General features: G+C 37.1%; 1 protein-coding gene across 2 annotated transcripts in view; it reads right to left on the bottom strand.

Moving 5' to 3' along the window:
* Marf1 (meiosis regulator and mRNA stability factor 1-like protein) overlaps positions 1-21,873 on the bottom strand; it is a 41,028-nt gene extending 19,155 nt beyond the window's left edge. Inside the window, exons 1-15 of one of the 2 annotated variants that reach the window (XM_089638144.1) lie at positions 21,357-21,873; positions 19,568-19,691; positions 18,855-19,045; positions 13,100-13,243; positions 11,770-11,960; positions 10,564-10,681; positions 8,743-8,927; positions 5,773-5,852; positions 4,987-5,105; positions 3,976-4,132; positions 2,902-3,052; positions 2,454-2,586; positions 1,699-1,899; positions 686-868; positions 126-295 (exon numbers count right to left, since the gene is read on the bottom strand). In XM_089638144.1, coding sequence (XP_089494270.1) covers positions 126-295; positions 686-868; positions 1,699-1,899; positions 2,454-2,586; positions 2,902-3,052; positions 3,976-4,132; positions 4,987-5,105; positions 5,773-5,852; positions 8,743-8,927; positions 10,564-10,681; positions 11,770-11,960; positions 13,100-13,243; positions 18,855-19,045; positions 19,568-19,670 — 2,126 coding nt within the window. In that variant the 5' untranslated portion in view covers positions 19,671-19,691; positions 21,357-21,873. Of the gene's footprint in view, positions 1-125; positions 296-685; positions 869-1,698; positions 1,900-2,453; positions 2,587-2,901; positions 3,053-3,957; positions 4,133-4,986; positions 5,106-5,772; positions 5,853-8,742; positions 8,928-10,563; positions 10,682-11,769; positions 11,961-13,099; positions 13,244-18,854; positions 19,046-19,567; positions 19,692-21,356 lie in introns of both variants that reach the window. The other variant, XM_089638143.1, reaches the window with a different exon arrangement.
* Between the last annotated feature and the right edge of the window lie 5,317 nt (positions 21,874-27,190).

Here is a 27,190-nt window from a genome sequence, read left to right on the forward strand (position 1 = left end):
TTATATATATTTTCCCAAGCTTATTTCAATTATTGTTAACGCCTAGTACTATTCCTACTACTGATTTAAAAGTCCATAATATAACTAAGAGTGATGGACAAGGATGAGTTTGATTCACCGCCTACCTGTTGAGAAGCAGGACCCCGCTGTGCGCGCTCAGCATGGCGTGCAGGCGCTGCGTGAAGCCGGGAAGCTCCGCGTACACGGGCTGGACGCCCACGCCACCTGGGACACCCCCTTCCGAGGCCGTCGGGGGAGCCCCGTGCATTACGCATACCTCTGCTTCACCCCACCACTGGAATGAAAACAACTAAAATTATTTTACATACTAGTTGTTGTTTCTTGTGAAAAATCACGAGATGATTTGATTTGAAAATAAACATCCTTATTATTTTAAATTTTACTCCACGTATATAGGTAGATACATTAACCCCTATAGTGCGGCTGGCTACATATGCAGTCCAGTGAAATTATGACTATCTTTAGGTGCACTGCAGTGTGCAGTGTTAAGTTTTGAATGTATTTCGTTAGTCAATGTAAATTGTCTAGTTAATGAGAGTTGACGACAGAAATCTCCACCAAATTGAAAATTATTTGTAAACATGAAAAATGTTCGATTATTATCTATGCTTTATTTATGTACTCTGTTAGAAATCTGTTTAAAAATAGTGTAGCTAGGACTGACCTCGGTGTGATGATTGGTATCCGGGGGAGCCCTCAGTAGACGCACAGAGCGGCCGCGGGGGCTGTCCACCAGGAGGCAGGTGTCCCTGAGGCGGGACACCTCACCCCCGGGCAGAGTGCGTCCGTGGCGGGTTGCGTACAACTCGCGCAGGCGGAAGAGTGGGAGCTGCTGGTCAGGGGCGCTCTGAAATTATTCAATTGTGTGTCAGTTGATGGGATTTTTATTTAATGATGGGAAATCAATTTATATTAACACACTTACTTTCACGCAGTCGTACTTTAATGGCTGCAAAGGCTTTGCTATACAATATTTTTATATGAATATTAATTAATTATACCAATCTCTTTGTAAAAGTTCCAAAAATATGCACATTTATCTTTGCATACAAATATGTGATACAAGTCTTACTCATCTTCTTTTGAGTGGAGGGAAATATTATCAAAAGGACCGTATATGTCCTTAGAACGGGGAATAAATCTTAACACACCAGGAGATGCGGAAATTGTTTTTATTTTTGTTTTGATTTGGACTGAATAATCATTTGTAATTTAATAAATTACATTTGTTACACATAAAAACATCATTATAATCACCTAACACTATGATATGTAATGCTTTTATAACTGGAGTACAGTAAGTGCTACATAAAAATTTCATTAAAATATATGCATTAGTTTCAAAGGTATAGCGTTTTAACCCATCAGGCCTCTGACATATCATGTCAGAATGTCGGAGTATTTGCGCTTTGCAATAAAATCCAAATAAATTAAATATAAATAAAATTTAAAAAAAACAATTTATCAAATGCAACCCTAGTTTTCTCCCACATTAAGTGTGTTTACACTTCACACTCCCAAATACCCAATGACAACCCTGGTGAACTTTAACAAAGGGACTTGGTTACTGTTGTGAGAATAAGGTAAGCATGGGTATAGCACAATGGGCCCATGATACCATGAGCTAAACAAACGGCTATTTTCAAAAAATAAGTACATATAATAATGGTTGGTTACCTGCAGCAGGGCCGCCACCTGCCTACGCAGCAGCGGCAGTGGGGTGGTGGGCGGCGGGGGCGCCAGTGACAGCAGCAGGCGGCGGCCAGCCACCCGGCGCCGGTGGAGTCGCGCCACTGCCAGCTGGGCAGCGCCCGCTCCGCTGACACGAACCCGGGCGGCGAGGGATTCCGCCGTGCCGCGCACGCTCACTTCTACCACCTGGGAACAGTAAAGATTGTTAATAGAATTCTACAAATCTAACAATAATCACTATTAATTCGAGGGTTTGAAATCGAACAACGCTATCAACAAAAGTGCAACTTTACAGGAAACTCAACACTTGTGTTGTTTTAATAATGGAGATATTTAGTTGAAGCACATTTTCTTTATTTTATGTTATCAGTAAATAAAATTCATAACATTTTAGCTTTGAACTAAATACCTCCTACGATACATTGACGGTTGTTTATCAGTTGTGTAAAATTTAAAACATGTTTATTAGTCCCTAAACGTTGTTTGAATTCAGGCCCCCGAATTCCGTGAGTTTGTGTGTGGTCTAATAAGTAAATTTAAAAAAATTATGTTATTCGTTCTTTCTGACAGTTAAATCCATATTTCAAAGCTACATACATAGCTCATAGCGGAAATAATGTTGCACGCTGAAAGAATTCACATTGACCTATTAATTCTAGACAGCAAAAGTATCTGCCGTTAAAATCTACAGTTTTTTGTATGCTTCAAATTTACCAAGAAAAAGATTTCTTTAAACTTACAGGCACATGCTCGCTGAAAATACGGTGCAGCATGCTCCTCACCGTCTGAGGGTCGGCAGAATGCTCCAGGTTGGTGACGGTGATGTCTACATAGGGGGGCGAGCCAGGGGGAGATCCTGATCGTGCTTCACTGCTGGAGAATTATAGGTTTTGTTGATTTTATATTGCGCCATTTAAATCATAAATCATTTTTACATCTACAAAAAAGCTAAACTAATTTTTTTTTAAGAAACATTCTTCTTTACAAAATTTTTTTCGAAATAAAAGAACGGAACAATGCAGTTGTAAAAGGAAACAAATTTACCCGTTGTACTCAGGCTTATCCATATGTTAATCTGACATTAAAGCATTCTGTTTGTGTTTTTTTTTTTTTTGGCACACTACCGATGTATTAGGTCGCTCGAGCAAGGGCATTCCAAAGGTTATCAGTAAAATAAAATACACAAACCTATGTTCACTCATGCTGCGCTCAGACATATTCCAAGCGGTGACATCCAACATTGAAGGGCTAGGAGATGGTGAAGGGGTGATAGACAAAATAGGAGAAGGTGATGGAGAAGGGGTAGGTTGAAACAGCGAGAGGGGCAGCTGGGAACCACCTGAAGAAAATAATTTTTATTAATAATTAATTCTTATTCAGAAATAGAGAAAAATAAAGCATATTTTGAGTCAGCAGGTTGTGGGTTGAATTTCTGCAACTACTATACAAAATCACCAGGATGCACATTTTCACCTGTGTGGATGGATTTGTGAATAAGCAATTTTGGTGAATTGAAAATCAGCGTGTTATACACGAAGAGTCATGCCATCCTCTCAAATTCACCGTTTGGTGTGGCGTTTACGGAGGAAAGGCGCTTGGTCCATATTTTTTCGAGGATAGCATCGGCAATACTTTTACTGTGGTTGGTGAGCGCTACAGAACCATAATCAACAACTTCCCGCTGCCACAAATTGACAGATTGGTTTTGGAGAACATGTGGTTAGACCAATACGGTACAGCCACACACACAACAAGCAAGCATTTTGCACTGGCCTGCAAGATTGCCCGATTTGACCATTCCAGAAATCTTTCTTTGGGGCTTTTGAAGTCAAGGGTCTACACGAACAAGCCAAGGACTTTAGCGGCCCTAAATGTAAACGACAAGAAGTGGAGAATTCATCGCCAGAAGTTTTGTGAAAAGTCATGGAAAATGCTGTGAAATGAGCATGAATGGGCACAAACTCTGGCGGTGGTCACTTGACCGATATGCACCTAAATAAACATTATCAACAAACAGAACCAATTTCTTTATTTCCAAAGTTACTGCTTTAGGAAATCGATTGAGCACTTTTGCGTCACCTGCGTCAATACTTCTTTAATCGGTAAGAAAATTTAGACTTCTTTCTAACATTCAATCATAATAAATTTTTTTTGAGGTGTTAGTATACAACATTCATACACTGTTTTTAGTAAATTTGCCTTAATATATGATGGCAACACAATTTATTAATTCCAAATACATACAATTCTGGAACTCATTACTATTAGAGCGGCTGCCGTGAGTTCCTTTGATGCTGCGAAATCCTGTTGGCGTCCTGTCCACCGGCCGGCGGAAAGTCGCCCCCAACATTTCCTCAGAGTAAGACTGGGCCAGTTGTGCACTGGTCCAGCTGTCTTCGTTTGAAACGTGTTCCATGGCCTGTGGTGATACCAACAACAATAAAATAATAATAAGTATCTAGAAGAAAAAAAACAAGAGGCTTCACAGAAATATGTACCCATTTAAGGAGCTCTTTTTTATAATTCTGAAAGGATTCTATACAAATTACAGATTTAGTTCCTTCCAGTTTGAAAATACAGTCATCCAACAAAATTATTACCCTTCAGAGTTTTGCTGCACAAAAACTGAGTGCTTTATCACATGCTATATATTGGCATTCTTTGATATTTTCTAATGCACAATAAAAAAGTGGATAATTCATTTTCCAGCAATGCATTTTAAAGTTCTCACTCAATTTCTCAAGACACCATCAATAAAGGAGAATATTCAGTATGTGAAGTTGAAGGTATGGCACTACAGGGCATGCCTCTTCAAGACCCGCATTAATAAGTCCTACAGCCCTACCGTAACCCGCCTCACAACGCAGTCCAACTGGGTGGTGACATAGTTCCGCTGTCTTTACGCTGTACAGGCGGGGGCGCTCTTGTGAGATGTCACATATAAAAAAAACCTCCCACGTTTTATTGGCTGGTCTCAAGAAAAATTCATTGAAAATGTTTCACAGAATTTAGAAATGAATTAATTATTGATTGTAGAAATTGAAGTGAAAAGTCAGTGTTTCGCTTTGGACATATCTTCACCGAGGGGACGGGTACACAGTGCAAAGCAGAGCCCCACCACCCCCCCTACGTCTCGGCCTGTTTTCATCATTCAAATCACTTCAATTTATTTATGTACCTAATCAAAAATTTAATAGCCTTTCAAATGTGGCAACACATAGCCTTTTTTATTGCTATAGAATAATCTAGTAACATTATGAAGTAGGTACTTACGCTTTGACAGTACGGGTGTGGCAGGGGGGGAAAAGAAGGCATAGGCGGGACAGGAGGGGCACTAACGGGGCGCCCCACTCCTGTCTGATAACCCTCATCACTTGATGACCTTACAGCACCTAAAGAAAAAGAAGAAAAACATTAATTACACTACAACATTAAACATTTCATGTTCACTGGTCTTTTTTTGATAAACTTGTCGAATTCCGCTACATGCTTAATAAACAAAAAAAATTATAAAATGCACTTGGTTTCAATTTAATTACGATAAAAAACAAACATTTATGTCAAGTAAAAGATGCACTAAAGTTCCATTATTTCTCAACGAAAGTTATGTTTGAAGGTTGGGAAATATGCATAAATTATTAAAATACCCCAAACTAACGACCTAAAAAACCTATTTTGTGCATGTTTACATCTCCCCCAACTTAAATTGTTGTATCCAATAGTAATTAACTTGAAATCAAGTGTTGTTTTTTGTGAGGCGTAATTAGACAACTTAACCATCTTTTTTTCTTTCTTCTTGGTTTTGAAAGCAAAATGAAAAAAACAGTTGAATCACTAATGTGAATGCAATTACATACCAACCTTGGGTCAAGTATTTGTGTCCGTGAATGCTTTTGCAATTGTCTGACGAAAACATATTTAAATAGACGTTGTCAATGAAATCAGTGGTTGTTCAACAGATGCAATCATAAATTTTTGTGGATCGTAGATGTAGGATTGAAAAATTCATAGATGCGAATGGCAAAAGTATCAGATGGAATATTGAAGAAATTTGCGTACCATTGTAATAGGTCCTTATGGGTGGTAACACCCTTATCTTGTGTCCAAAAACATCTTCCCCATCCATGCGTTTCAGTGCCCTAAAATACAAATTTATAAAAGTTAAAAACACATGTTCAAATGTTACCAAAATCCCGAGAACGGAACCCGAATCCTTACCTGTCTTTAAAATAATTGTAGTTAAGCATCATCGTGAATTGTAATCCACAGATCGGCTGTAAATATTGTGTGATTAACTAATTTTATAAAATAAATATCTACTAATAATTTATGTAGTATCCACATTACTGTAGTTCTCTTTCAAAAACGTGTGGCACTCATTTACAATGTTTCAAAAGACTGGCACATTGTCAAAATCGAGAGGGCAAGCCTTAAAAAATCCACACTCCAAATGCCGCCCATTGGTCAAAATCAAAACACAGGCATGAAACTGCCAATCATATTTTTAACCTGAAAAGTGTCGTCATAATTGACCAATGAGTGACATCCAACAGTTTCCGGGAAAAGAACAAAGGGTCATTGACATAACACCTCGGCAGGTAATATTTAGGAATTATTGTCAAAAAAAAAAAATGATAATATTATTAAAGTTAAGGTGGATGAGCAATCCTTGGAAAAGGTGAATCATCCTGAGAAAAAAAACATTGATGTTATTGTGACGAGTTTCCCAGTTGAGTTTTGTAATGACTACCTACCGACAGTGAAAATCAGAATCTGAGTTGATCATGTTGCAATGATATGGAATAATTACAGTTGAAATTCAAGTAGACAGGAAAATTCCACATTCAGTAAAGAGTTGTGAAAAAATATCAGTTAGTAAGTCTTTGTGAAAAATTGGCAAGTTAATCTCGTTTTTAACATACAGTTTATAAATTGTAACAGATATGTAAACATACATTCCAGGAAAGATGAAATCTCCATACATATCGAAACTGAGAAGTAAGGTTAAGCGTATAAATTACAGGTAATTTTAACAAAATATGCTTACTTCGTAAAACAAAGTTAATATCCAGAGATTATCATCCCTAATATGCACAAATTATATAAAAATTACTTTGCGTCAGTTTAATTATAATGAGGAACAACTATTTCAGTCTACGGAGAAGTTAAATCATTTAAAATATCATTTGAAAAATTCATTGTGTTCACTTTGCAGCCATCTTACTATCTGTATGACATATTATGACAGTAAGTATTTTGTAAAGTAGGTTCTTAGTTTGGGTTTAATTATTTTTAATTATTTAACTAGCCTAAAAACCCATGTGCCTATTGGATGAGGCGCACCTTTGGATATTTATCAAAAAAAACTTTTAAAAAATTTATAGAAGAGACACGGTAATCTCCATGGTTTTTGTGATGTCTACACAGCCCTCGAGCCATCTACCAATGAAAAACCGTTATGGCTGAGGGTCTCATTGGCTCAGAGCTAGTGGTTTGATCTCTCGCTCTTTACCATCAGCGACTCGTGTAACAGAAAGAGGCTATGTGCACCACTTCCCGGAAACGACATTGACGCCGTTGAAGTTGTCATTGCTTATGTTGATTGTTGTCCAAACGTGGAAGTGGTGAATGTAAATATTTTAAATCATCTGCTTGTGTGAAAATGTCTCCCGATAAAGTTCGTAAGCTGTGTTCTGTAAGTGGCTGCATTGACAGATATTCTACTCAACATGAGTATCCAACCTACGTAAGCTCTAGGAGAGTTGGTTCCGGGATATGCGTCAGTTTGTGGATCTTCATTTCTCAATTGGAAGCAAAAAGCGTAATTGCTCATTAAGAAATTACTCAATCTTCCTTCTTCCCGACTTCGGAAAATATCCGGATTTACCTTAACAATATGGGACCCGTGATTGTAACCAAAATACAGGTGGGAATCTCTTTGTTTGTTTTCAGTGTTCCATTTATAACATAATCTTAACTTAACTTCACCTCAGAAATGAATTTATTTTTACTTGACTGTATTCCATCCCATTAAAGGGAATGATATTTAAGTTTTGTCCACAACCTTTAGTCAATCTAATAATACATATATATATATATTTCAGAGCGCAATGTCTTGTTATGTGGTTCCTTCTGCCAAAAGGATCCCAGAAGATTAAAATGTGTTTTATGCTTATTATATTCTTGTATATCTTGTTTCTGTGTTATTTATATTGTCTAAGTGAAACAAAAAATATGTTTTGACATTTCAAACATCTTTATTTTTAAAATAATATTTTGGGTTGATGAATGTGGTAGGCTCTGAGGGAAAATTATATTGTCTTTTTTTAGAGTTACCTGTGGTGTGACGTAGACACAGGGCCTAAATATTGGCAATCTGTCTAAATATTATATAGATCTAGGGTTAAATATTGGTCAAACTTTCTTCACACAAAAAGCACAAAGTTATCAATCTAGTGAGTGGTTTATTTATGGCGACAAGTGTCCAGTGCTGGGTCTAAAACTCAAATAACTTTTCAGTATGTAATGATAATATTTCTTTATCATTGTTCACCTCATTACGGTTGTGCATATAGGAAATTACAACATGTTAATGAAATGAATTAAGGGATCGAGAATATTTCAGCAGTTCTCAAACCATACAAGATGGGAAACTTATCCATAGATAATTGAAACAAAATGTGCCATAAAATTGTTATTAGTATGAAACAACGCATACAAAAGTGTCGCCAACATCATTCACCCATAGCGCTGCAATTCGCATCTACGCATAGCGGAGTTCCGTCTTAGTTTCTACCTACACACTTAACGCTTAAATTTCATTGGCTCCACCGCTTTGTTCGAATGAGGCTCTGCGACAGTCGGTACTCTTCCACGCCATAATACGTACCTCCTTTTGTTTCTAATAGTCTACGATGAGACCTCTCTGAAAGGATTCGATCTTATCGCAAATGATTGGCAGAGATATCATCTTCCCAGATGTAGTTCAATTTTCCTGCAATATAATTAAAACAGTAAGTTTTCACGTACCGCAGCGCCTGATGGTGCGTCTGGAACCTCAACGTGGCCAGGGGGGGATTGAGGTTGAGCACCCGGCCCCCGCAGTTGTCGGCCAGCTGGCGCAACCTCCGTGCCAGGCGGGCAGAGCCCCCCGGGGGCGCCGGAGGTACCCCATCCACCTCCACGCAATACGTGCAGGACCACTCCACCGGTTGCTACAAAGTAATTTTTACTATAATGGTGATATTGATGGCTTTGTAAAGGCTAGTGCTAAGTCAAGACCTAATGGGGCCTACAGATTCCTACAGACATGTGGAAAGGGATAAGAAAAAAATGGACCTGGCTTAAAGAAAGGACGGTCAGGTAGCTGAGCCTTCCAATGTAGCTGCTTCAGTTAGTACAGATGAAATCGGACAGCCTGTAAGTAGTTTGGTGGGTGTTTTACAAAAAATTTTTTTTTTACAAATTGGTGTTCTTTCCATATGGATTCAGTATGGAATATAAAATACTTTACATTTTTATATGGATTTTAGTCTACTTTGGTGTGCATGTTTGACAGCTGGCATTGTGTTACTATCATATTACAAATTATGTGGAAATGTTGCACGCTTATTTTTGAATATATTAAAAATATTGTTTAAAAGATTAGACTGCGTTTATCACCGATTGTGAAAGAAGGAATGAAAATAATGGTTGTGTAATGCAAAGATTTTCTCTACTGATTCTATATGGATTCCATAAGTGTCTAGCTTAAGACCAGATTGTTTCATCTTTTGAAGGTGTTTTAACCAAATTTTTATAACACTTTTTTATTTTTTTGAACACAGTTTTAACTATTAAAACAAAGCACAGGTTAAACATTCCAAATAGTTTTAAATGCGAGAAAGGAAATCAAAATAGGGGTTGAATTTCACTGAGGGAGCTAGTAGGACTACTAACGGGATATTGTTACTCTTATGATCACATAAGTGACATCTGCATACAGGGATAGCCGCCAATGGATTACATACGCGGAAGCCACATAGATGAGGTTAATATGTAAATCCCTGAAGATATCACCTAAAGGGGGTTCCTAGGGTTCCTCATCATGTTTCTTAATACTCTTTTTTCCCTTTGTATCAGTAACTATTTTTTTTTATACCAACTTAACCGGACATTGTCCATCTTCGCCCAGCCATTAAGTAATGCAAAACAGTAAAATAAATTGTACGAAATCAAGCTTAAGGCGAAGCTTAATGCTAAATCACTATTTTGATTAATCTATATAACGAATTGGTGTACATAATGAATACCAAAAAATATGCTTTAGATAAATTGAAGGTTTTCATATCATTTCGCTTGAGTAGAATACAAATAAAAAAATAAATTACTCAATAAAAAATATAAATGTAAACTACTAAAAAAAATTTATGAACACGTAAAGGAAACAACTTTTAAAAAATACATTATTATAGCTAAGATTATCTGTGACAGTTTCACTTTATTAACTTTTTTGCTTTCTTATAAAATTATTTACAAAATAAATAAAATCCAGTTTTGTGCTTGAAATCGAACGTTTCTCCATTTGTCAACTGATTTTAATGCCTATTACCTACAATATAAGGTATACCAAGAATATACACATTTTTGGCTTGTAGCTTCGTCTTAACTCAAATACATATTAAACAATATTGTTTAAACCGTATCACATAGCTGTCATATCATGTAAATGACATCTAACCATAACAGCGCCATCTGCTTCGAGCTTTCCAGATTACCTACCGTTAATGGTAAATTTAGGTAATAGGTGAATTTGTCAGCGTGTGTAACGTCTTGCTCGCTTGCTGGAGGAGATAGAAAGTTAGATGATACCTTGGAGTTGCGAGGGAGACGGGCGGTGAGGGCGGTGAAGCAGTGATGATGGGTGGAACAAGCCATGAGTGCTTTGGAGGTGTTGCTCTTATGTACTAATATCACTTCCATTTTTTTTCTGCAAAGGAATGAACATAATAATGATAAATTAAATAGTTTTGTTAGACAAACATGGAGTTGCAGTGGCGGACTGAGTATGCAGGCTAGTCGAATAATATGTACATAACCAGTTGAACGATGACTATCCGTATTTAGGTCTCATCGCTCTAGGCCTTGAACCATGGCTGCCTAAATTTAGGTGGACGGTTTTTTTTATAAAATCTACAAATATGGTATGAAGGATGATACATAGGTGGATTCATTGGCATTAAACCTCAGTAAGTAGTTTAAAAATTTCAGTATCAATATTCGGAGGTATGATGTTTTAAATGAGCGTGTGCGAATCCAAAACCGAACGCCGGGAAACTTCCTTCGCTCAGGCATTTTTTTTGTAAATAAGTCATTCCTCGAGTGGCTAATACTTATTAGCAATCTCTGTGAAAGTTATTGGTTCACTGATTGAATGGGTAGCGGTGATTACAAGCACACTAAGCGCTTGAATAGGCGCGCAAAAGTGGAGAGAATCGAACACTTTGACTAGTGATACAGTACAGCAAACATTTTTGTAGCACAATCCTGATGCATGCATACCTTTGATGGTAGTAATGTGTGCATATAACGGGCAGCTTTCTTTACTATTTGTGATAAATCTTTAATCCTAGTTATACTTCATTTTATCAGTCTCTAACATAATGAGAAATGAATAAGGAATATGTATGCTGTGTTATTTTAGTATGTGAAAGCAAGAGCAAAAACTACTTTTTGAACTTCTGAAGAGTTTCCTTAGGTCTAGTTCATACGTTAGTGATGGTCGAAGGTTGCTTTAACCGTGACTGGATCAACTGGTGCATACATTTAGTATGAGAGCGTTCACACCACAATCATGAGCCATAAACGTACGCGCCACAACCTTATAACTGTCTAATTGAACGCAGTTTTCAACGGTCGGGTACACAAGTAAACTAAGCCTTACAGTTTTCAGTATTAGTAAAGTTCAGATGAGTAAAGTGGTTCTTAATTTTAAAATTGTTTAATACTGATAAGAATATGTTAAAAAATATATCATTGTTTATTAATGATCTCATTTCAGAATTTGAAGGGTTCTACCTATGTCTAAAGTCGCTGAGGTCGGCCGCAAAGTTGACGTCTCCGGAGATGAGCAGCAGGGCGGGGGGCGCCTTGACAGAGCGCGGCGAGGGCGGAACGCCGGCGTGAAGCTCGGCGTAGCGGCGCATGCACTGGCGCAGCTTGTCGTCTGCAGCGTTCTTCTGCGTGCCGCATACGTGCAACAGGTTCACCTGCGAAATGGTAATTCCAACATTGAAACGCTGATACCAATTCTGGAGTATGGAAGTGAGATCCCTGGGGCGTATGCGCGTTAAACCATTTATGACCGTGTTTCAAATGTAGGAACCGGAAAGAATGCAAGGCATAATATATTTTTTTATATTTATTTCTCCACTGTTATAATTTATTGTTATGTATTTGTGTTAGATTACCTAGTTAATATGAACTAAACCCATCAATTTGACTGTCTTGAAACAGAAAACCTTCCCAGTTGGACAGTCAAAGCTTCATTATCCTGTAATTGTATTTTTCAATATCTAATAAATAAAAAAATATTATATTATCCTTGTGGCACGTGGTTCCTTCCACTTCAAAGAGTGGTGAAAGACCACCATTCAGAATTGAAAAGTTGCTTGAAATGACTTTAGCCATATTAGATGAACAATTCTGAAAAGTCAGGTACTTTCTCATTTCCTTCCTTTCCCAATACCTTCAGTATCACAACGTACCTCAATTGGGGATGTCTCAGTATCACTGACTCCGGTTAACAGGGAGCAGTTGGGGACTCTTGTGCGGTATAAACATAAAATATAAATTTAAAAACTGCTAAATAGCACTTTGGAAAGCGGAAATTGGCATTGAAACATGGCGCTCAAATATTGGGGCATTGGTTCCGCACAACGTTTCATTTCGGACAACCAGGCCTGACACTAGTAAAACTCAAGGACACAATGTTTTTGGTATTATCAGCGCCTCGGCTCCTTGGCATGACAGCGTCCGAAGAGGACTGCTCCAATGGCGTCTGTACAAGGTCACAATGGTGTCTGCACAAGGTCAGCCATGCGGATAACACTAGGGAACTGGACAGAACGTGATAAAATAACAGGTTAGGTTCTCAGAGGGAAGATGGTCGCAGGCATGGATAGTAGGAACAAGTCCAGAGGCTGTGTGAGAAGAGGCTGGGCCTACTCTGGACGGAGGCCGCTGTAGAAGCGCAGGCCAGGGAGGCCTGGAGGTGCCATGTCGATGCAATGGCAAAATAGGACAAGGGGAACAAGATGTGTGTGTGTGTGTGTGTAGGTCAGGTTTGTTTGTTATTTTTTTTCACTAATCTTTTTTTTCTTGGAACTCTATTTGCAGGTCAGCTTACCTGGGAGTCATTGAGGTCCTGCAGCAGCGAGGGTTGCTCTTTGCGGGCGTCGCATACCACTGTGAACTCGGCCTCCCGGCGCCCGGGCAGAAAGGCATTCCTGATAGCCGCCACTACCGCCACAGCTGAACATCCCTTGGGCACCTGCACATGACAAAAATACATTAGTTATGGGGTTAGTTTATCAACAATAACATCACAAACATATATATTTTATAAGAATAATATTGAAAGCTTTTTTATTAACTCTTCATTGCGAGAAATAATTTCCCCTCAGGGCTGGCGTCATCTTTGGGGATGCTGTATGGAGGGTCTTTTTGAGAAAGGGAAGGAGTCAACCTAGGTCTTAAAGACACTCATGTTATATGGGAGAAACACAGTGGCCAGCAAATAATTCCAGAGCCGATGTGTTGACAAAAGAACTAGTTTTAGAAACAATCCATTCTCATGTGACAAATAATGTCAACCGTGCACAAATATTGGGCGCGCTTTTGGCGTGTATCGCGACTGTGCATCGGTGTTGAAAGGACCAATGATGCTAGTTCCTCGGAGCATCTTCCATTGAAATACTGGTAAAACAAAGACATTCACACCTGACATCTGTGCTCCAAAGACTGCAATCCATTTGTCAATCCAAATTAAGGGAGTGGAATCTATGCTAGACTGCCTGTTTCCGACATCTTCTTTCATCCACTTGCGTGCCATATATTTCCAGGACACTCCTTCCTCCATCTATCCTTGATTGAATGAATGAATAAATGAAGTTGAATCTTGGAGTTGGAAATTAACCCACTTCCTGACATCCGATCGAGCTGAAACTCGACAGATAAACTCGTTGTTGATGACAATGCATTCAATCAATTTTGGTGGCACTCATGCACACACACACGGGCACAAACAACATTTCTCTGAAATTGGATGTCAACATAAAAATTTACAGCAGTTAATGTATGAAAAAAATCTCGATACCATCCAATCAGGATTTGGCTTAAGTGATAGTGCGGTTCACTTATTTTGTCCCTGGGGAGGAAGGTTCAATCCTCAATTAACCCAATTTTTTTTAAATACATCTATTAATATGTTACAGGTTGATTTTTATCTCGTTCATTATAAGCTTGCATTAATTGTTCTGGCATTCTTTTGAATATCTTAAATTCATAATACGGAACAAAGTTTTACCACAAATAAGCCGCAGGGTCAATCCGCACCAAATCATCCAGGCCATGTCACCCACCATCTCAGATTTTGATGAAACTTTAAATTTTTAATCCTTCCATATAGATAAGAAAATATACCAAATTTTACCTTCCTACCTCAACTCGTTTTTTTTTTATGGGCAGTTGAAGTTTGGGCAAAATAAGCGTTTTTACATATTCCGAGCACTCCGGAAGAGCTTGTACCTTCAATGAAAAAAAATTGTATCTTTGTCATTTATAGTGCAAATGCAATGAAAATTTTCAATATTATCAAGAAAACTATGCTGATTGTAGAAAAAAATAAATAAACCCTTTACATTTATCTACTTGACTTTAAAAAATTACCAAAAGTAATTTTTTAAGTAATTTTTGGGACGGAAAAGGTACTTTACAAAAAAGCAATATCTCGGGAAGGTACAGTGTTAATGAAGTAATTTTTTTTTTATTCATATCTACAAATAGCATAGAATCACATACAAAAATAAAATTCATGGCATTTTACTTGCTTCAATAAATAAAATCCATATTAAACTTTTTTCAAACTTTTTGTAATTTTTTTTTATTCTTATCTACAATAAACATAGTACAACCTAAAAAAATAAAACTCCTGGTATTATAAAAGAAAAAAAGTAAGTAAAGTTTTAGAAAAAGAATTTTCCCCAGTAAAATGTGATGCAAAAATACCAAGATGTATTCAAGAAAAAGCTAATGACATGGACAGGCTTGTTGAGTTGGTTAAAAAAAAATTGGAAACACAAGTTACACGCCGTGAGAGAATTCAGCTTCTAACTCTCGCTCCAACTTCGTGGAGTAGAAAAAAGGTTGCTGAAGAATTCAGTGTTGGTGAATACTCAGTTCGTAAAGCACGAGAGCTACTAAATGAAAATGGTATCATTGCTTTACCTGATCCAAAAAAAGGAAAACCATTAGACCAAGGAACAGTTACTTTGGTTAAAAATTTCTACCAAAACGATGAATTTTCTCGTGTTATGCCAGGGAAAAAAGATAAAGTTAGCATAACCAAAAATGTTTATGAACAAAAAAGACTATTGCTTTGTAACCTGAATGAACTTTATGCTACCTTCAAGTTTGAATACCCTGCTTCAAAAATTGGGATTTCGAAATTTTGTTGGTTGCGTCCCAAATGGTGTGTGCCAGTAGGTTCTCCAGGCTCTCATTCTGTCTGCGTTTGTGCAATTCATCAAAATGTAGTGTTGCTTCTTAATGCTTGTGACAGTGAAGAAACGTACAATGATTTAATGGACTACTTAGTGTGCTCAAAGAACAATAGAGACTGTATGCTTCGACATTGCGATAAGTGTTCAACATCTAGTGAAAATCTTAAGAAACATTTGTTAGAAAAATTTGAAGAATGTAGAACATCTTGTGAAGAGTCTTGTAAAACTTCTTCCTCATTCTTTTATAACAAAGTCTCAATCAAAATATCTCAAAGAGTCCCTAAAAGCACAGCTTCAGATAAATGAAGCTGTTGTGTTATTAGACTTCAGTGAAAACTTCTCCTATGTTATCCAGAATGAAGTCCAGGGTTACCACTGGACGCAAGACAGTTGTTCACTCCACCCAGTGGTAATTTACACTTGTGAAGAGCCTGGCAAAGATCTCACAGTGTCAAGCTTGTGTGTAATTTCAGATGACTTGGAACATGATGTAAGTTTCGTTTACGAAACTCAAAAAATTGTTGCTCAATTTTTAAATCAAAAATTTCCCCAAATTCAAAGTGTTCATTATTTTACTGATGGTTGCGCAGCGCAATATAAAAACTGCAAAAACTTTTTAAATCTGTGTCACCATCAAAAAGACTTCAACTTGAAAGCATGTTGGTCGTTTTTTGCTACGAGTCATGGGAAATCTCCCTGTGATGGAATAGGTGGAACAGTAAAACGTCTTCTAACTAGAGAAAGTTTGCAACTTGGCCCTGGCAACACTATCACAACTGTAGACAAAACTTTTAAGTTTTGTCAGTCGAGAGTAGAAAATATATATTTTTACTTGCTGAGAAAAGAAAGCTTATTCACTTGCAGGCAACAATTACAGCAGCGTTTTTCACAAGCTAAAACAATACCAGGCACTCGAGGTTTCCACTGCTTTGTTCCTCTGTCTGAAAATGAAGTTGGCACAAAAAGGATAAGTTCAGATTCAGATTATGCTTTGATTTTTAACTTCAGTGGGGAACGAAATCGCTCTGAGCAACTAAGTATGGTACAAATTTGTACAAACTCTTATGTAGCTTGCGTATATGACAACCATTGGTTTTTTGGACTTGTGGTTTCCAAAGATGAAGACGAGTGTGATATATCAATCAAGTTTATGCATCCTTTTGGCCCAGCTCCATCCTTTTACTGGCCACATCAAAAAGAAGATATTTGTTTTGTTCCACTACAAAATATTTTTAATATCGTTGACCCTCCCACAACAAAAGGTTCAGGAAGAGCTTACTACTTTCTTGAAAAAGACGTTCATCATGCTGATCAAAAGTTCAACCATCTTATGGGTCAGATCAAGAATAAAAGTAAAAAATGAACTTGAACATTTATTTGTAAACAATATTATTGTAATGTACTTTCATTTAACCTAATCCTACATTGCCTGTTTTATTTTTATTGTATTTGTTTTTTAAAGAGTTAACTTTGTATTGAAAAGAGTTAAAAAGTTGATCTTGTTATAAAATATTGCTATGGTGTATGCATTCAGGGTAAGGAACAAGGTACATTATTTTGTTGGTGCCTTAAGCTTACATTGCAAGCTTACCAGCATGTTGTAAAGGACCGAATAAGTTTGACTTTTTTTATTTGCAAATACAGTATCTAGATTTTAAAAAACTTGGAACAATTCTGTATGATTAAGATTTCTCATTTTAAAAACGTTTCTACACTGTGAAGCACACAAAATACCAGGAGTTTTATTTTTTTAGGTTGTACTATGTTTATTGTAGATAAGAATAAAAAAAAAATTACAAAAAGTTTGAAAAAGGATTTTATTTACTGAAGCAAGTAAAATGCCATGAATTTTATTTTTGTATGTGATTCTATGCTATTTGTAGATATGAATAAAAAAAAAAATTACTTCATTAACACTGTACCTTCCCGAGATATTGCTTTTTTGTAAAGTACCTTTTCCGTCCCAAAAATTACTTAAAAAATTACTTTTGGTAATTTTTTAAAGTCAAGTAGATAAATGTAAAGGGTTTATTTATTTTTTTCTGCAATCAGCATAGTTTTCTTGATAATATTGAAAATTTTCATTGCATTTGCACTATAAATGACAAAGATACAATTTTTTTTCATTGAAGGTACAAGCTCTTCCGGAGTGCTCGGAATATGTAAAAATGCTTATTTTGCCCAAACTTCAACTGCCCATAAAAAAAAAACGAGTTGAGGTAGGAAGGTAAAATTTGGTATATTTTCTTATCTATATGGAAGGATTAAAAATTTAAAGTTTCATCAAAATCTGAGATGGTGGGTGACAAATCCAAAATTTTCTGGATGATTTGGTGCGGATTGACCCCGCAGAGACCTTGTTTCTAATGCATTCGGTCCACTATTGTCTTTCTTCTACCATACATCAGGGTTGGTAATAAAACTCCATTACGGATTGCTGGCCTCGCTTCATCTGATGTTCATTACTAACAAATGTAACATTGGCTATAATAATCATCATTAAACTCCACCCCATTCCAGACATCAAATTAATTCAGCAAGTATTAATGAATTAAAAAACCCCTTTTTTTCATTCAAGATCGTTTGAAAATGATAATTTAAATTTGAATTAATAACCTTGTACATACATACAGTTTTGTGGGTTAATCATTATTTCTCAAGGTCCATAAATATGAAAATTAGTTTGGAATAATAAAAAACGTGCACAGTCATATTGTTTGAGAATGATTAATAGTTTTCTCACAAGATGTGTTCTAAGTTAGGATTTTTTTAGCCTGTTGGACTATGGTATATCCAATTGGGGAACATTGTGAGGCTGAATGTAGCCGGGAGGGGAAGTAGATGGGGAAGAGGGAGGTGGGGAAGTACCAGGCTATTCAGATCTGGTCACCACACAAGGTGAAAGCCGTTTCAAGCAATGTTTCAATTCTGAATGGTGGTATTTCAACAGGGCGATACTGAGAGTATCTACCACTCTGAATAGGAATATAATGGCTTTAAACGTGTTTGTTGACCAGATCGGAATAGCCAGGTACTTCCCCACCTTCCTCTTGCACATCTCCTTCCCTCCCATTACCTTCAGCCTCACAATTACCCAATACCATACTGGGGATGCCATAGTTTTACTGGCTCCAGACAGTTGGGAGCAGTTGGAACTCTTGTGCGGTACTCGCGTAGTAAACTAGGTAGAACCACGACTTGTTACCAATTGTTTGACTAGTCATGAACTAGTACCAGATACTTCCCTTTCTCCTGTCTTTACCCCACATTCTCCAGCCTCTGCCAACATTTCCAAGACCATCGTTCCAGCCACGTGTTTGCATAATTTGAAAATAAATAATACAATAATATATCTTGGTCTGATTTTTCAGAAGCTCAAACCTGACAGTTCTCGATGTCCCAGAAGAAACCGATGGGAGGAAGCTCGTCGGTGGAGAGGTTGAGGAACTCGGAGACCAGGGGCGGCATGGGAAACTTGGTTAACTTCTTTGGAGTTCGCTTAGAGGTCCCCTCTCCCCCGGAGCTAGCCCAGTCCTCTTCTTCACTGCCAGTTGATAGGTATAAATCTGCAACTGTGTCAGAACTATACATTTACATAACCTTTGCAAAACTGACATTTTTAACACAATCTATTTCATCATGCGGAAGGTATTTCTATTTTCAGGCATTTTCTGCTTTATAGGTAAGATTAATTAGAACTCTGACATTAACCCTTCACAACCGGACGTGAGTTTGTCTCAGAAAAAATCCTAATGAAAATTGAAACTGTTTTTGGGAACGGACCCGGTGTCGATCGGGGGGGGGGGGGGGGGGGGGGGGGATTATAATTAAAAGCTTTATTAGCGTGGAACAAAGGGTTAATGGATTAACCGGAAAAATGGAAAAAAATTGTTGGTTTATCAGAGTACATTTTGAATTAAAACCATAAGGCTAATCATAAACTCGAATATACAGATGTATGCTCATAGCATGTCTGAAGGAAAAATACTGATATTAAATAGACATTAGACTTGGACGGAAAAAGTGCATACAAAGATAAGATAAATATTATTATTGTTCAATATGCGCTGCCGTTATAAATTCATCATTCTTACCATTTGTGGGCAATCTCGGTGGCGGAGGAAATTGAAAACCAGTTATTTCCTCTTTAACTTCTGGGGAGTTTTCTACTGATATTGAACTAGACGAGTCCACCATTATGAGTGTGTTTAATCAGCCCTGAACAGAATAAATAAATTTAATGTTGATTAGTTATTACATCATTTAAAATCCAAGTCACAATTAAAACAATATTTTACCGTCTTCAAAATATAAATAAATGCATGGAATATTTAAGCAGGGACTGTTAAACATATTTTTTTCACATAGGTCTCAAAGAATGTCCAATTTGCAGTACAAGTCAACACACCTGACAGCACAACACACTTCAATCAGAGGCGGCTAGTGTCTGAAATTGCCAGCAGTGCATTTCACTTTTAAAATGTACCTAGCGTGTAGCAAATTAATTAATGGGAGTACCGCAATTCATTCACTCCACTAAGTTACATTAATATAATTAAATAAATAATAGTGCTCTGTCAGCGTTTGCAAAAATATCTCCATAGTGAAGGACACGCAATTCATTGCTGAAAACCTAGCAAAACCAATGAAATTCACCACGAACGAGTACCAATGTGTGAATGTTGTAGCACCAATATTGTAAAATAGTATTCCTAACGAATTCATAATCAATTTATAACAACAGGCTAAAAATAACTGTATGTGTAAGGGTAAGTTGGTGTGCTTGCTTTAGCATCCTGCTTGCAAGTGAGGCTGTGTGATGGCGATAGAGACCGCATTCTGTTGTAGATGACTAAAGGTTCGTAACGTCCATCGTGTGAACAGAACAAAGAAAAGCGATATCTTAATCGTATAATTAAACAAAACTGCCCACTGAATTTTACTCACATGTTGCACAACATAGTTATGCCTGAATTGAATTTCCGTATTTCAAATATTTTTTTCATGTGGTACTGTAGCTTGATACATTTTCGCTAGTTGTTACAATGGATTATATTTTTAATATAGCGAAGGTAGATTTATGTACTATTGTATCACTAAGGATCATGCTTGTAATAAGCTAATAAATTGAATTTTTTTACAGTCACCAACCTATAAATTGCACATGATTTACTAGACATGTTTTCAAAGAATAAGTTGTTGAGAGCATTTTTGTCAACAGCATTGAGTCTTATCATGCTAACATTAATCTAATATGTTTTGTTATATTTAAAACGAGTACTTATCGTCACGTAAGCATAACAAAATTATCTTTTAAAACACTTTTCTAATTCACCACAAAAATGATAAAAACTGGCAACCAATTTTGACCTAGAAAAAATGCTTAATTTTTCATTAAATTGCGGAAGGTTTCCGTTTCATAGATTCACATTAACTCAAAAATAGCTTTGTAAACCATATTGTGTTCATTATGAAAATGAAAAACAACAAGACAAAAAGAAACTAGGAAGTTTATTTTCATATCACTTTCTAAACTCTCTTTCGAGAACATCGTAAGGAAGACCTTGGGCCAGATAAACTGAATTTTAATAACAAACATAGGTATTATAATGTTTTGATAATAAATATAGGTATTATAATATGTTTTGACTGTCAAATTTTGATTTATACACGAAAGAATATTTAGCAATTCTATGTCGAGTGTCATCACAAGGTACCTAAATCGTCCTTTGTTGTCAAATGAACGGTTATTCTTTACCTGAGCAAAAATCCGATATTAGATGTTTGCAAATTGTAGATTAGATACATGCCTACGTAAACAATAGCTAATATTCATATCCAAGATAAATAAATATATATTTTAATGAATGTAGAGAAAAGTACCTTGTCATAAAGATGTTGTGTAGTAAATAAAATCTGAAGGTTTTCGTTGAAGATGGTTTTGAACACCAAAATATAGATAAAAGCACAAGGAAATTGTCAAATTTGAGAACGATAGGATATATTATCTCAGATAAAATCCCCTGTCATTTTCAAATATGTTCTAAAACAGCACAACCGCGACTCCCGTCAATCCCGTCAATCACATCACATCCATAGATTATTATTTATTACGCATAGATATAAAATATAGCATAGATAGTATATTATACCGCAGTCGTAGATATACCACTCACAATCGATAATGTACTCGATCTTTTTGACCATCGAAATATTTCGGTTCATCGGCATGGACAAATCGATTCGGTCAAAAATCATTCGAAATCACAGTCCGAGACAATCGTTTTGAAACGTAATCGAACAAGGAATCGATCAAAAATCTTTTTTTTTTAGAAAGAAAGTGAGCGGAAAATGTTGCTTGTGTTGTGATGGAGTACTTTCCAGCCGAGGAATTGAACACACTACGCCTGGGTGGGACCCAAACGCGATCCCAACTCAGCCACAGACCGGTCGAAACTCAAATCCGAGACAATCGTTTTGAAACGAGGTCATCGAACAAGGAATCGATTCTGTCAAAAATCATTCGAAACTACAGCCGTCACGTCATTGGTTAGAAATCATCGATATTAAAGCAGTCACATTATTGGTCAGAATTAATCCGTATAAAGGCAGTCATGCAATTAGTCAGAATTCATTGATATTAAATCGATTCCCAAATCCGAGATACGTCAACATACCTCGGATTGCTTGACAAACGAGATATTATTACCTTGGTCCCTTTTGTTGCACGTACTGCCTAATATGATTTGATACGCACTTGGGATTATGCAATTATTCTTTGCTAATTATCAAATGTTTGAATGTTACTTATTAGATAGTATCTGATTAATTTCGATATTATCTACCAACAGGAAGAACAATTCATTCATTTTTAGGTTACCATTTACGACGCCAGTACATTTAGTGAGTGTAAAAAACATCTCATTGCCAGTATTTGTATATTATTGCAAATGAAGTACCTACCTACCAAAATGTTACGCTACCAAAGTACCATATTTTACCTATGTACCGCCAACTCCCCCTTCCCTGAGACAAAAAAAAACGCTGCCTCTGTCCATGCTCTGTCCTCAGCAACTATCGATTAATTAAGAGAACTTATTGAACTCCGAGCGATTAATCCTCCCACCTCGATCTTGCCCATTACTAATCACTCTCTCACAACACTACGGTGCAAGATTGAATGATTGAAGATACCATATTACCAGCAGCGTTGCCAATGCATTAATCCAAAATACCCAAAATAGATGTTAAAAATCCCCAAATTGGGGGAAAAAAATAACAATTCCCCACAACTTCCTTCCCCTCCAAAATGAAACAAAATTGAAATTAGAATTTATTTTTTATTATTTAGCCATCTTCGAATTTTTGTATCGCTCAGGCTTAAAAAATAGAAATTTATAAAACAAAATTAGTACATTCTCATTTGTATTCGTATAGGACCTCCGGCCGCCCCTTTGAGACCGGCCACCCGCCCGGGAGATAGCTCCCTACGTCGGACACCCTTAGGAAAATACATCACTGGCATTTACCCTTCTGCTTACATCTTTGGTTCATCCTAGACATGAGAGACTATAGATCTTACATACTGTTATAAATAAGCACCGCATCATCAACATACTTTCAGGTTATTTTTTCAATTTTACATCTAGGCTTTTCACCTTACACATATTTTTTACATAGACAGATTGAATGACCACCGCAGTCACTGAAAAGTTAAGCGACAGAAGTGAGTTGTGGGCGTGTCTGTTGTCTGCTTACACAAAATTAGTTCAATTTTTCCTTACTTCTGGTGAAATTGATCTAACATTTTGAAATTCTATCTTGAATATGTAATCAACTTCACTGACCCGTCCTCGGGTGCCTATGAAGGCGCAATTGGAGCAGTCCGCTCCACGTGCCGACTTCCCAAGACGCCAAGCGGTAAAGGAGCTGATAATACCTAATACAGCGCTCCTGTGGTTTCTACTAGATAGTTGATTTATGTTTTCTACTAGCACCATGCCCCGTTTGGCTCGAGGCCGGTTCTGCCTGTCTTAGCTGGGAGTCGAAAGGGCTAATGTAAACTAGCGATGTCAGTTTTCTTTCAAATCGGTACAGATCATAAATCTAGGGTTTGTTTATACTACGTTAGCCTAAAGAAACTAAACTTTCGCAAACGTTGATCCATGCTAAAAAAATCGAAAATGACAGCACAAGATCGTTTTATAAGAAAAATTTTGAACTTTGATTGATTAAAAATCATCTTTTAACATCTTTCCCGACGTAAACAGTAATTTCTTGTAATTATGTTGAAACAAAGTGTAATTTCCATAATCTGTGCCTATTAATATTGAGGCGGTTAGGTAAATGGTATTTGTTTTGCTAGAGTAGGGCATGCACATAGGTTGGTAATCGAAAATCGTGTATTTAAAAACGTTTGTACAACAACATCTATGTGAATAAAGAAAATAATAAAAACGCTGGAGAAAGTTGCAATGTGGTATTTATTGAAACTCCTTGCCTCCAAAGGTATCTCTCCTCCTTATTTCATGTTTATTGAATCTTTAGAAAATGTGATCCATTTCTGAAATATACATTTTTTATTAGTTACAATTGCAAAGTTTGTACATGATGTAGGTATGAAGTATAATATAAGTATAATTTTTTTTTTCATAGTCCTCACTAGGGTTTGCTGTTCTGAGTCGACCTGTAGTTCTTAAACTTTGTATTTAGTTACAAGTTGTCTTTACATCGTATTCATTTATTTATTTATTATTGGATAATTTGTATAGCGCCGCTTTTGTGAGATATCACCTCAGGGGCGCTTTACAGTTGATGCAGGTATTACAGAAAATATAAATATTACAAAAATAGAGTGAAGTTAAGTTAAGTAAAATGAAGTAAAGGAACAGCTGACACGAAGATAGAAGATGGAGACTCTGCAGCAAGAATCCCAGGTGGTGAAGAAACTGGTCCAGCTGCTGCAGCGAAAGAGTCCACCGCGTCCACCAACAGTGCCAGCACGAGGTTCGTCATCCGTCCAGGTATGTGTCTGCTGCTAATAAAGCGCTGACACACTATCCTCTCACAGATACCAGACCTTGACAGCACCGCTGTGACGTTCTACGAAGATAGAAGATGGAGACTCTGCAGCAAGAATCCTAAGTGGTGAAGGAACTGGACCAGCTGCTGCAGTAAGAGAGTCCACCGCGTCCAACAACAGCGTCCAGGTATGTATCTGCTGCTAATAAAGCGCTGACACCTCACATAGATAAGAGACCCTGGCAGCACCGCTGTGACGTTTGGCAAGTCCACCATTTATCTCCATGTAATCCTGTTCCTGGTAATTGTTGAAGTGGTGCATTCTGTCCGCAATAAAAAGCGACGGTTGGGTAATAAATAGCCCTGGGCTTAGTAAAAAACTTGCCAGTGTCCAAGCTTGCCCAGTTTCCGAGAATTCATAATGTTTGTAAGTTGAATATCACTTTGTTCTCTCAGCCATGTTCTTACTTTTGTTTTAAAAATATTCATTTCCGTTATTTTGTTGTTTGATTTGGTAGAGCATTGTATAATTTCGTAGCATAGAATTTAATATTTCTCTGTCCAAAATATGTGTTCAAACTGGGAGTAACCAGTATATTTTGGCTGCGCCCTTGAGGTGATTTTGCACAAAAACGGCGATATATGAATCATCCAAATATTATTGCTCTGGTTATTGAGTATTTATGTTGTATTTAGATATATTTTTTTAATTTTAAATAAAATATTATTAATATAATGATATTGTTAAAACCAATGTGTCGGTTCTTGCATCTGCAGACACTGCCACATAAGTTGTTATGTTGACATATATGGATGGTGTGTTTGTTTCTCTGGCATTTTTCAGTGGAAGATGCTCTGAAGAACTAGCGTCATTGATCCCTATGGTACAGGTGCACAGCCGGAAGACATGCCAAACATCTGGACGAGGTTAACATTTGCCTCGTGTGAATGGGTTACAATGCTACATTTGTGTGCTAAAAATCGCAGCTGTGGTTAAATTTACTGGCTTTTATGTTTGTTCTCCCAAAACACAGACCTATCAAAGAGCCAGATTCATTCCGAATGATCTAAGTTAGATAAAGGCCATCAAGTAGACCAGTGATACTCAACCTTTTTCTTCTGCGGGCCAAATTCATATGTTTGTAAAGCTACGCGGGCCGCAACACTATACTGGTCAGTGTTGCCAACGGTGTGAGCTTGATTCCCCCTTTTATTATTCGAAATCCATGGGGGGGGGGTTGTTAGAGAATTTCTGTAAAACATAATAACTCCCCACACAAAAATTCAAAATGAGTGCTCCCCACAAAATGTTTGAAATCCATAGGGGAGGGGGTTGTTACAGAACTTCGCTGAAAAAAAATTCCGCACAACCAAAAACATCATATGTAATTCCCAACAACAATTTTTCGAAATCCATGGGGGGGGGTAGTTACGGAATTCCATTTTCGAAAATTTCCGGCCGCGAAAAATATTATATCATATTATATTATAGCCTTCGTTGGTAGTAACACTGGTAACCATTTAACTTTAGAACTGTCAAAATTTTATGTGTTGCCACGGGCAAAATTATTTGCGCGCATATTTGTCTGTCAAATTTTTGTTTTTTAGAGATAGATCTAGCGTGTGCAGTTATGGTGTGCAGTAGCAACACTCTTATAGAATATTATATTATATAGATAGTATATTATACTTATACTATCCTCTTCGAGTTTCAACGTCTGTACGTCAAAGTCGCAATTAATCTCAAATTAACGTGATATAGAATGCCAGATTTTGTAAATCATGTTCCTGATATTAAATGTATGGAGGGCCGCACAAAATAGCTCGGCGGGCCGCATGCGGCCCGCGGGCCGCAGGTTGAGTATGACTGAAGTAGACTGTTCATATGACTTTAAAGGCCTTCGATACTGTTAATCACGACGTCTTACTTAAACTGACTATAATAGGATTTTCCATAAGACTACTTACCTTTTTTGCTAGCTATTTCGCAGACAGGAAACAGTTTTGTGTCTCATGGACTATTCCAATCTATACTATTTTTTGTATGATCAGGAGTACCCCAAAGCTCTAATTTAGGCCCACTGCTCTTTTTCATATTTAATATTTCAGAAGTAATTCTGCACTCTAGGTTTCTTCTCTTTGCGGATGACCTAAAACTTTTTATAAAGTACTAACTTTAAAATACTGCAATCAACTCTTGCAGATATTGATAGAATTGATCACTGAAGTAAAAAGAATCGGACCGAGTTCAATGTTTAATTTTGTCATTGACTAGGGCGAGTCATACCTGGTATTACCAATATAAAATAGAACCCTGATGTTTAAAATGTGTCTCCACCATGAAGGATATTGGAATCATGTTTGATAGTAGGCTAACATTTTACGCGTGAGATGGCTTGTAGCACTTTACTGAGAATGTTGGGCTTTGTTCTACGCACTGCAAGGAATTTTAGAGATACCCGGGTATAGTTTTATTCAATTCCCTAGCAAGGAGTACACTTAAAATTGGGTCCGTAATTTGGAGTCCACACCAGGTAAAGTATTCCTTCCTATTGCCCATCCCAGCCTGCAGGACTAACTTGCAAATGGTCATGCCAATGGGGAGAGCAATCTTGCTGCTGAACAGAATCAATTCCGACATCGACAAATTTAGCATCAATGAAGCTGCCTTTAGCAGAAAATAGCAGTTTGTAAAA

This window comes from Hesperophylax consimilis, chromosome 12 (assembly GCF_061612785.1).
Source record: "Hesperophylax consimilis isolate HC1 chromosome 12, BYU_Hcon_1.0, whole genome shotgun sequence".
Taxonomy (NCBI): domain Eukaryota; kingdom Metazoa; phylum Arthropoda; class Insecta; order Trichoptera; family Limnephilidae; genus Hesperophylax; species Hesperophylax consimilis.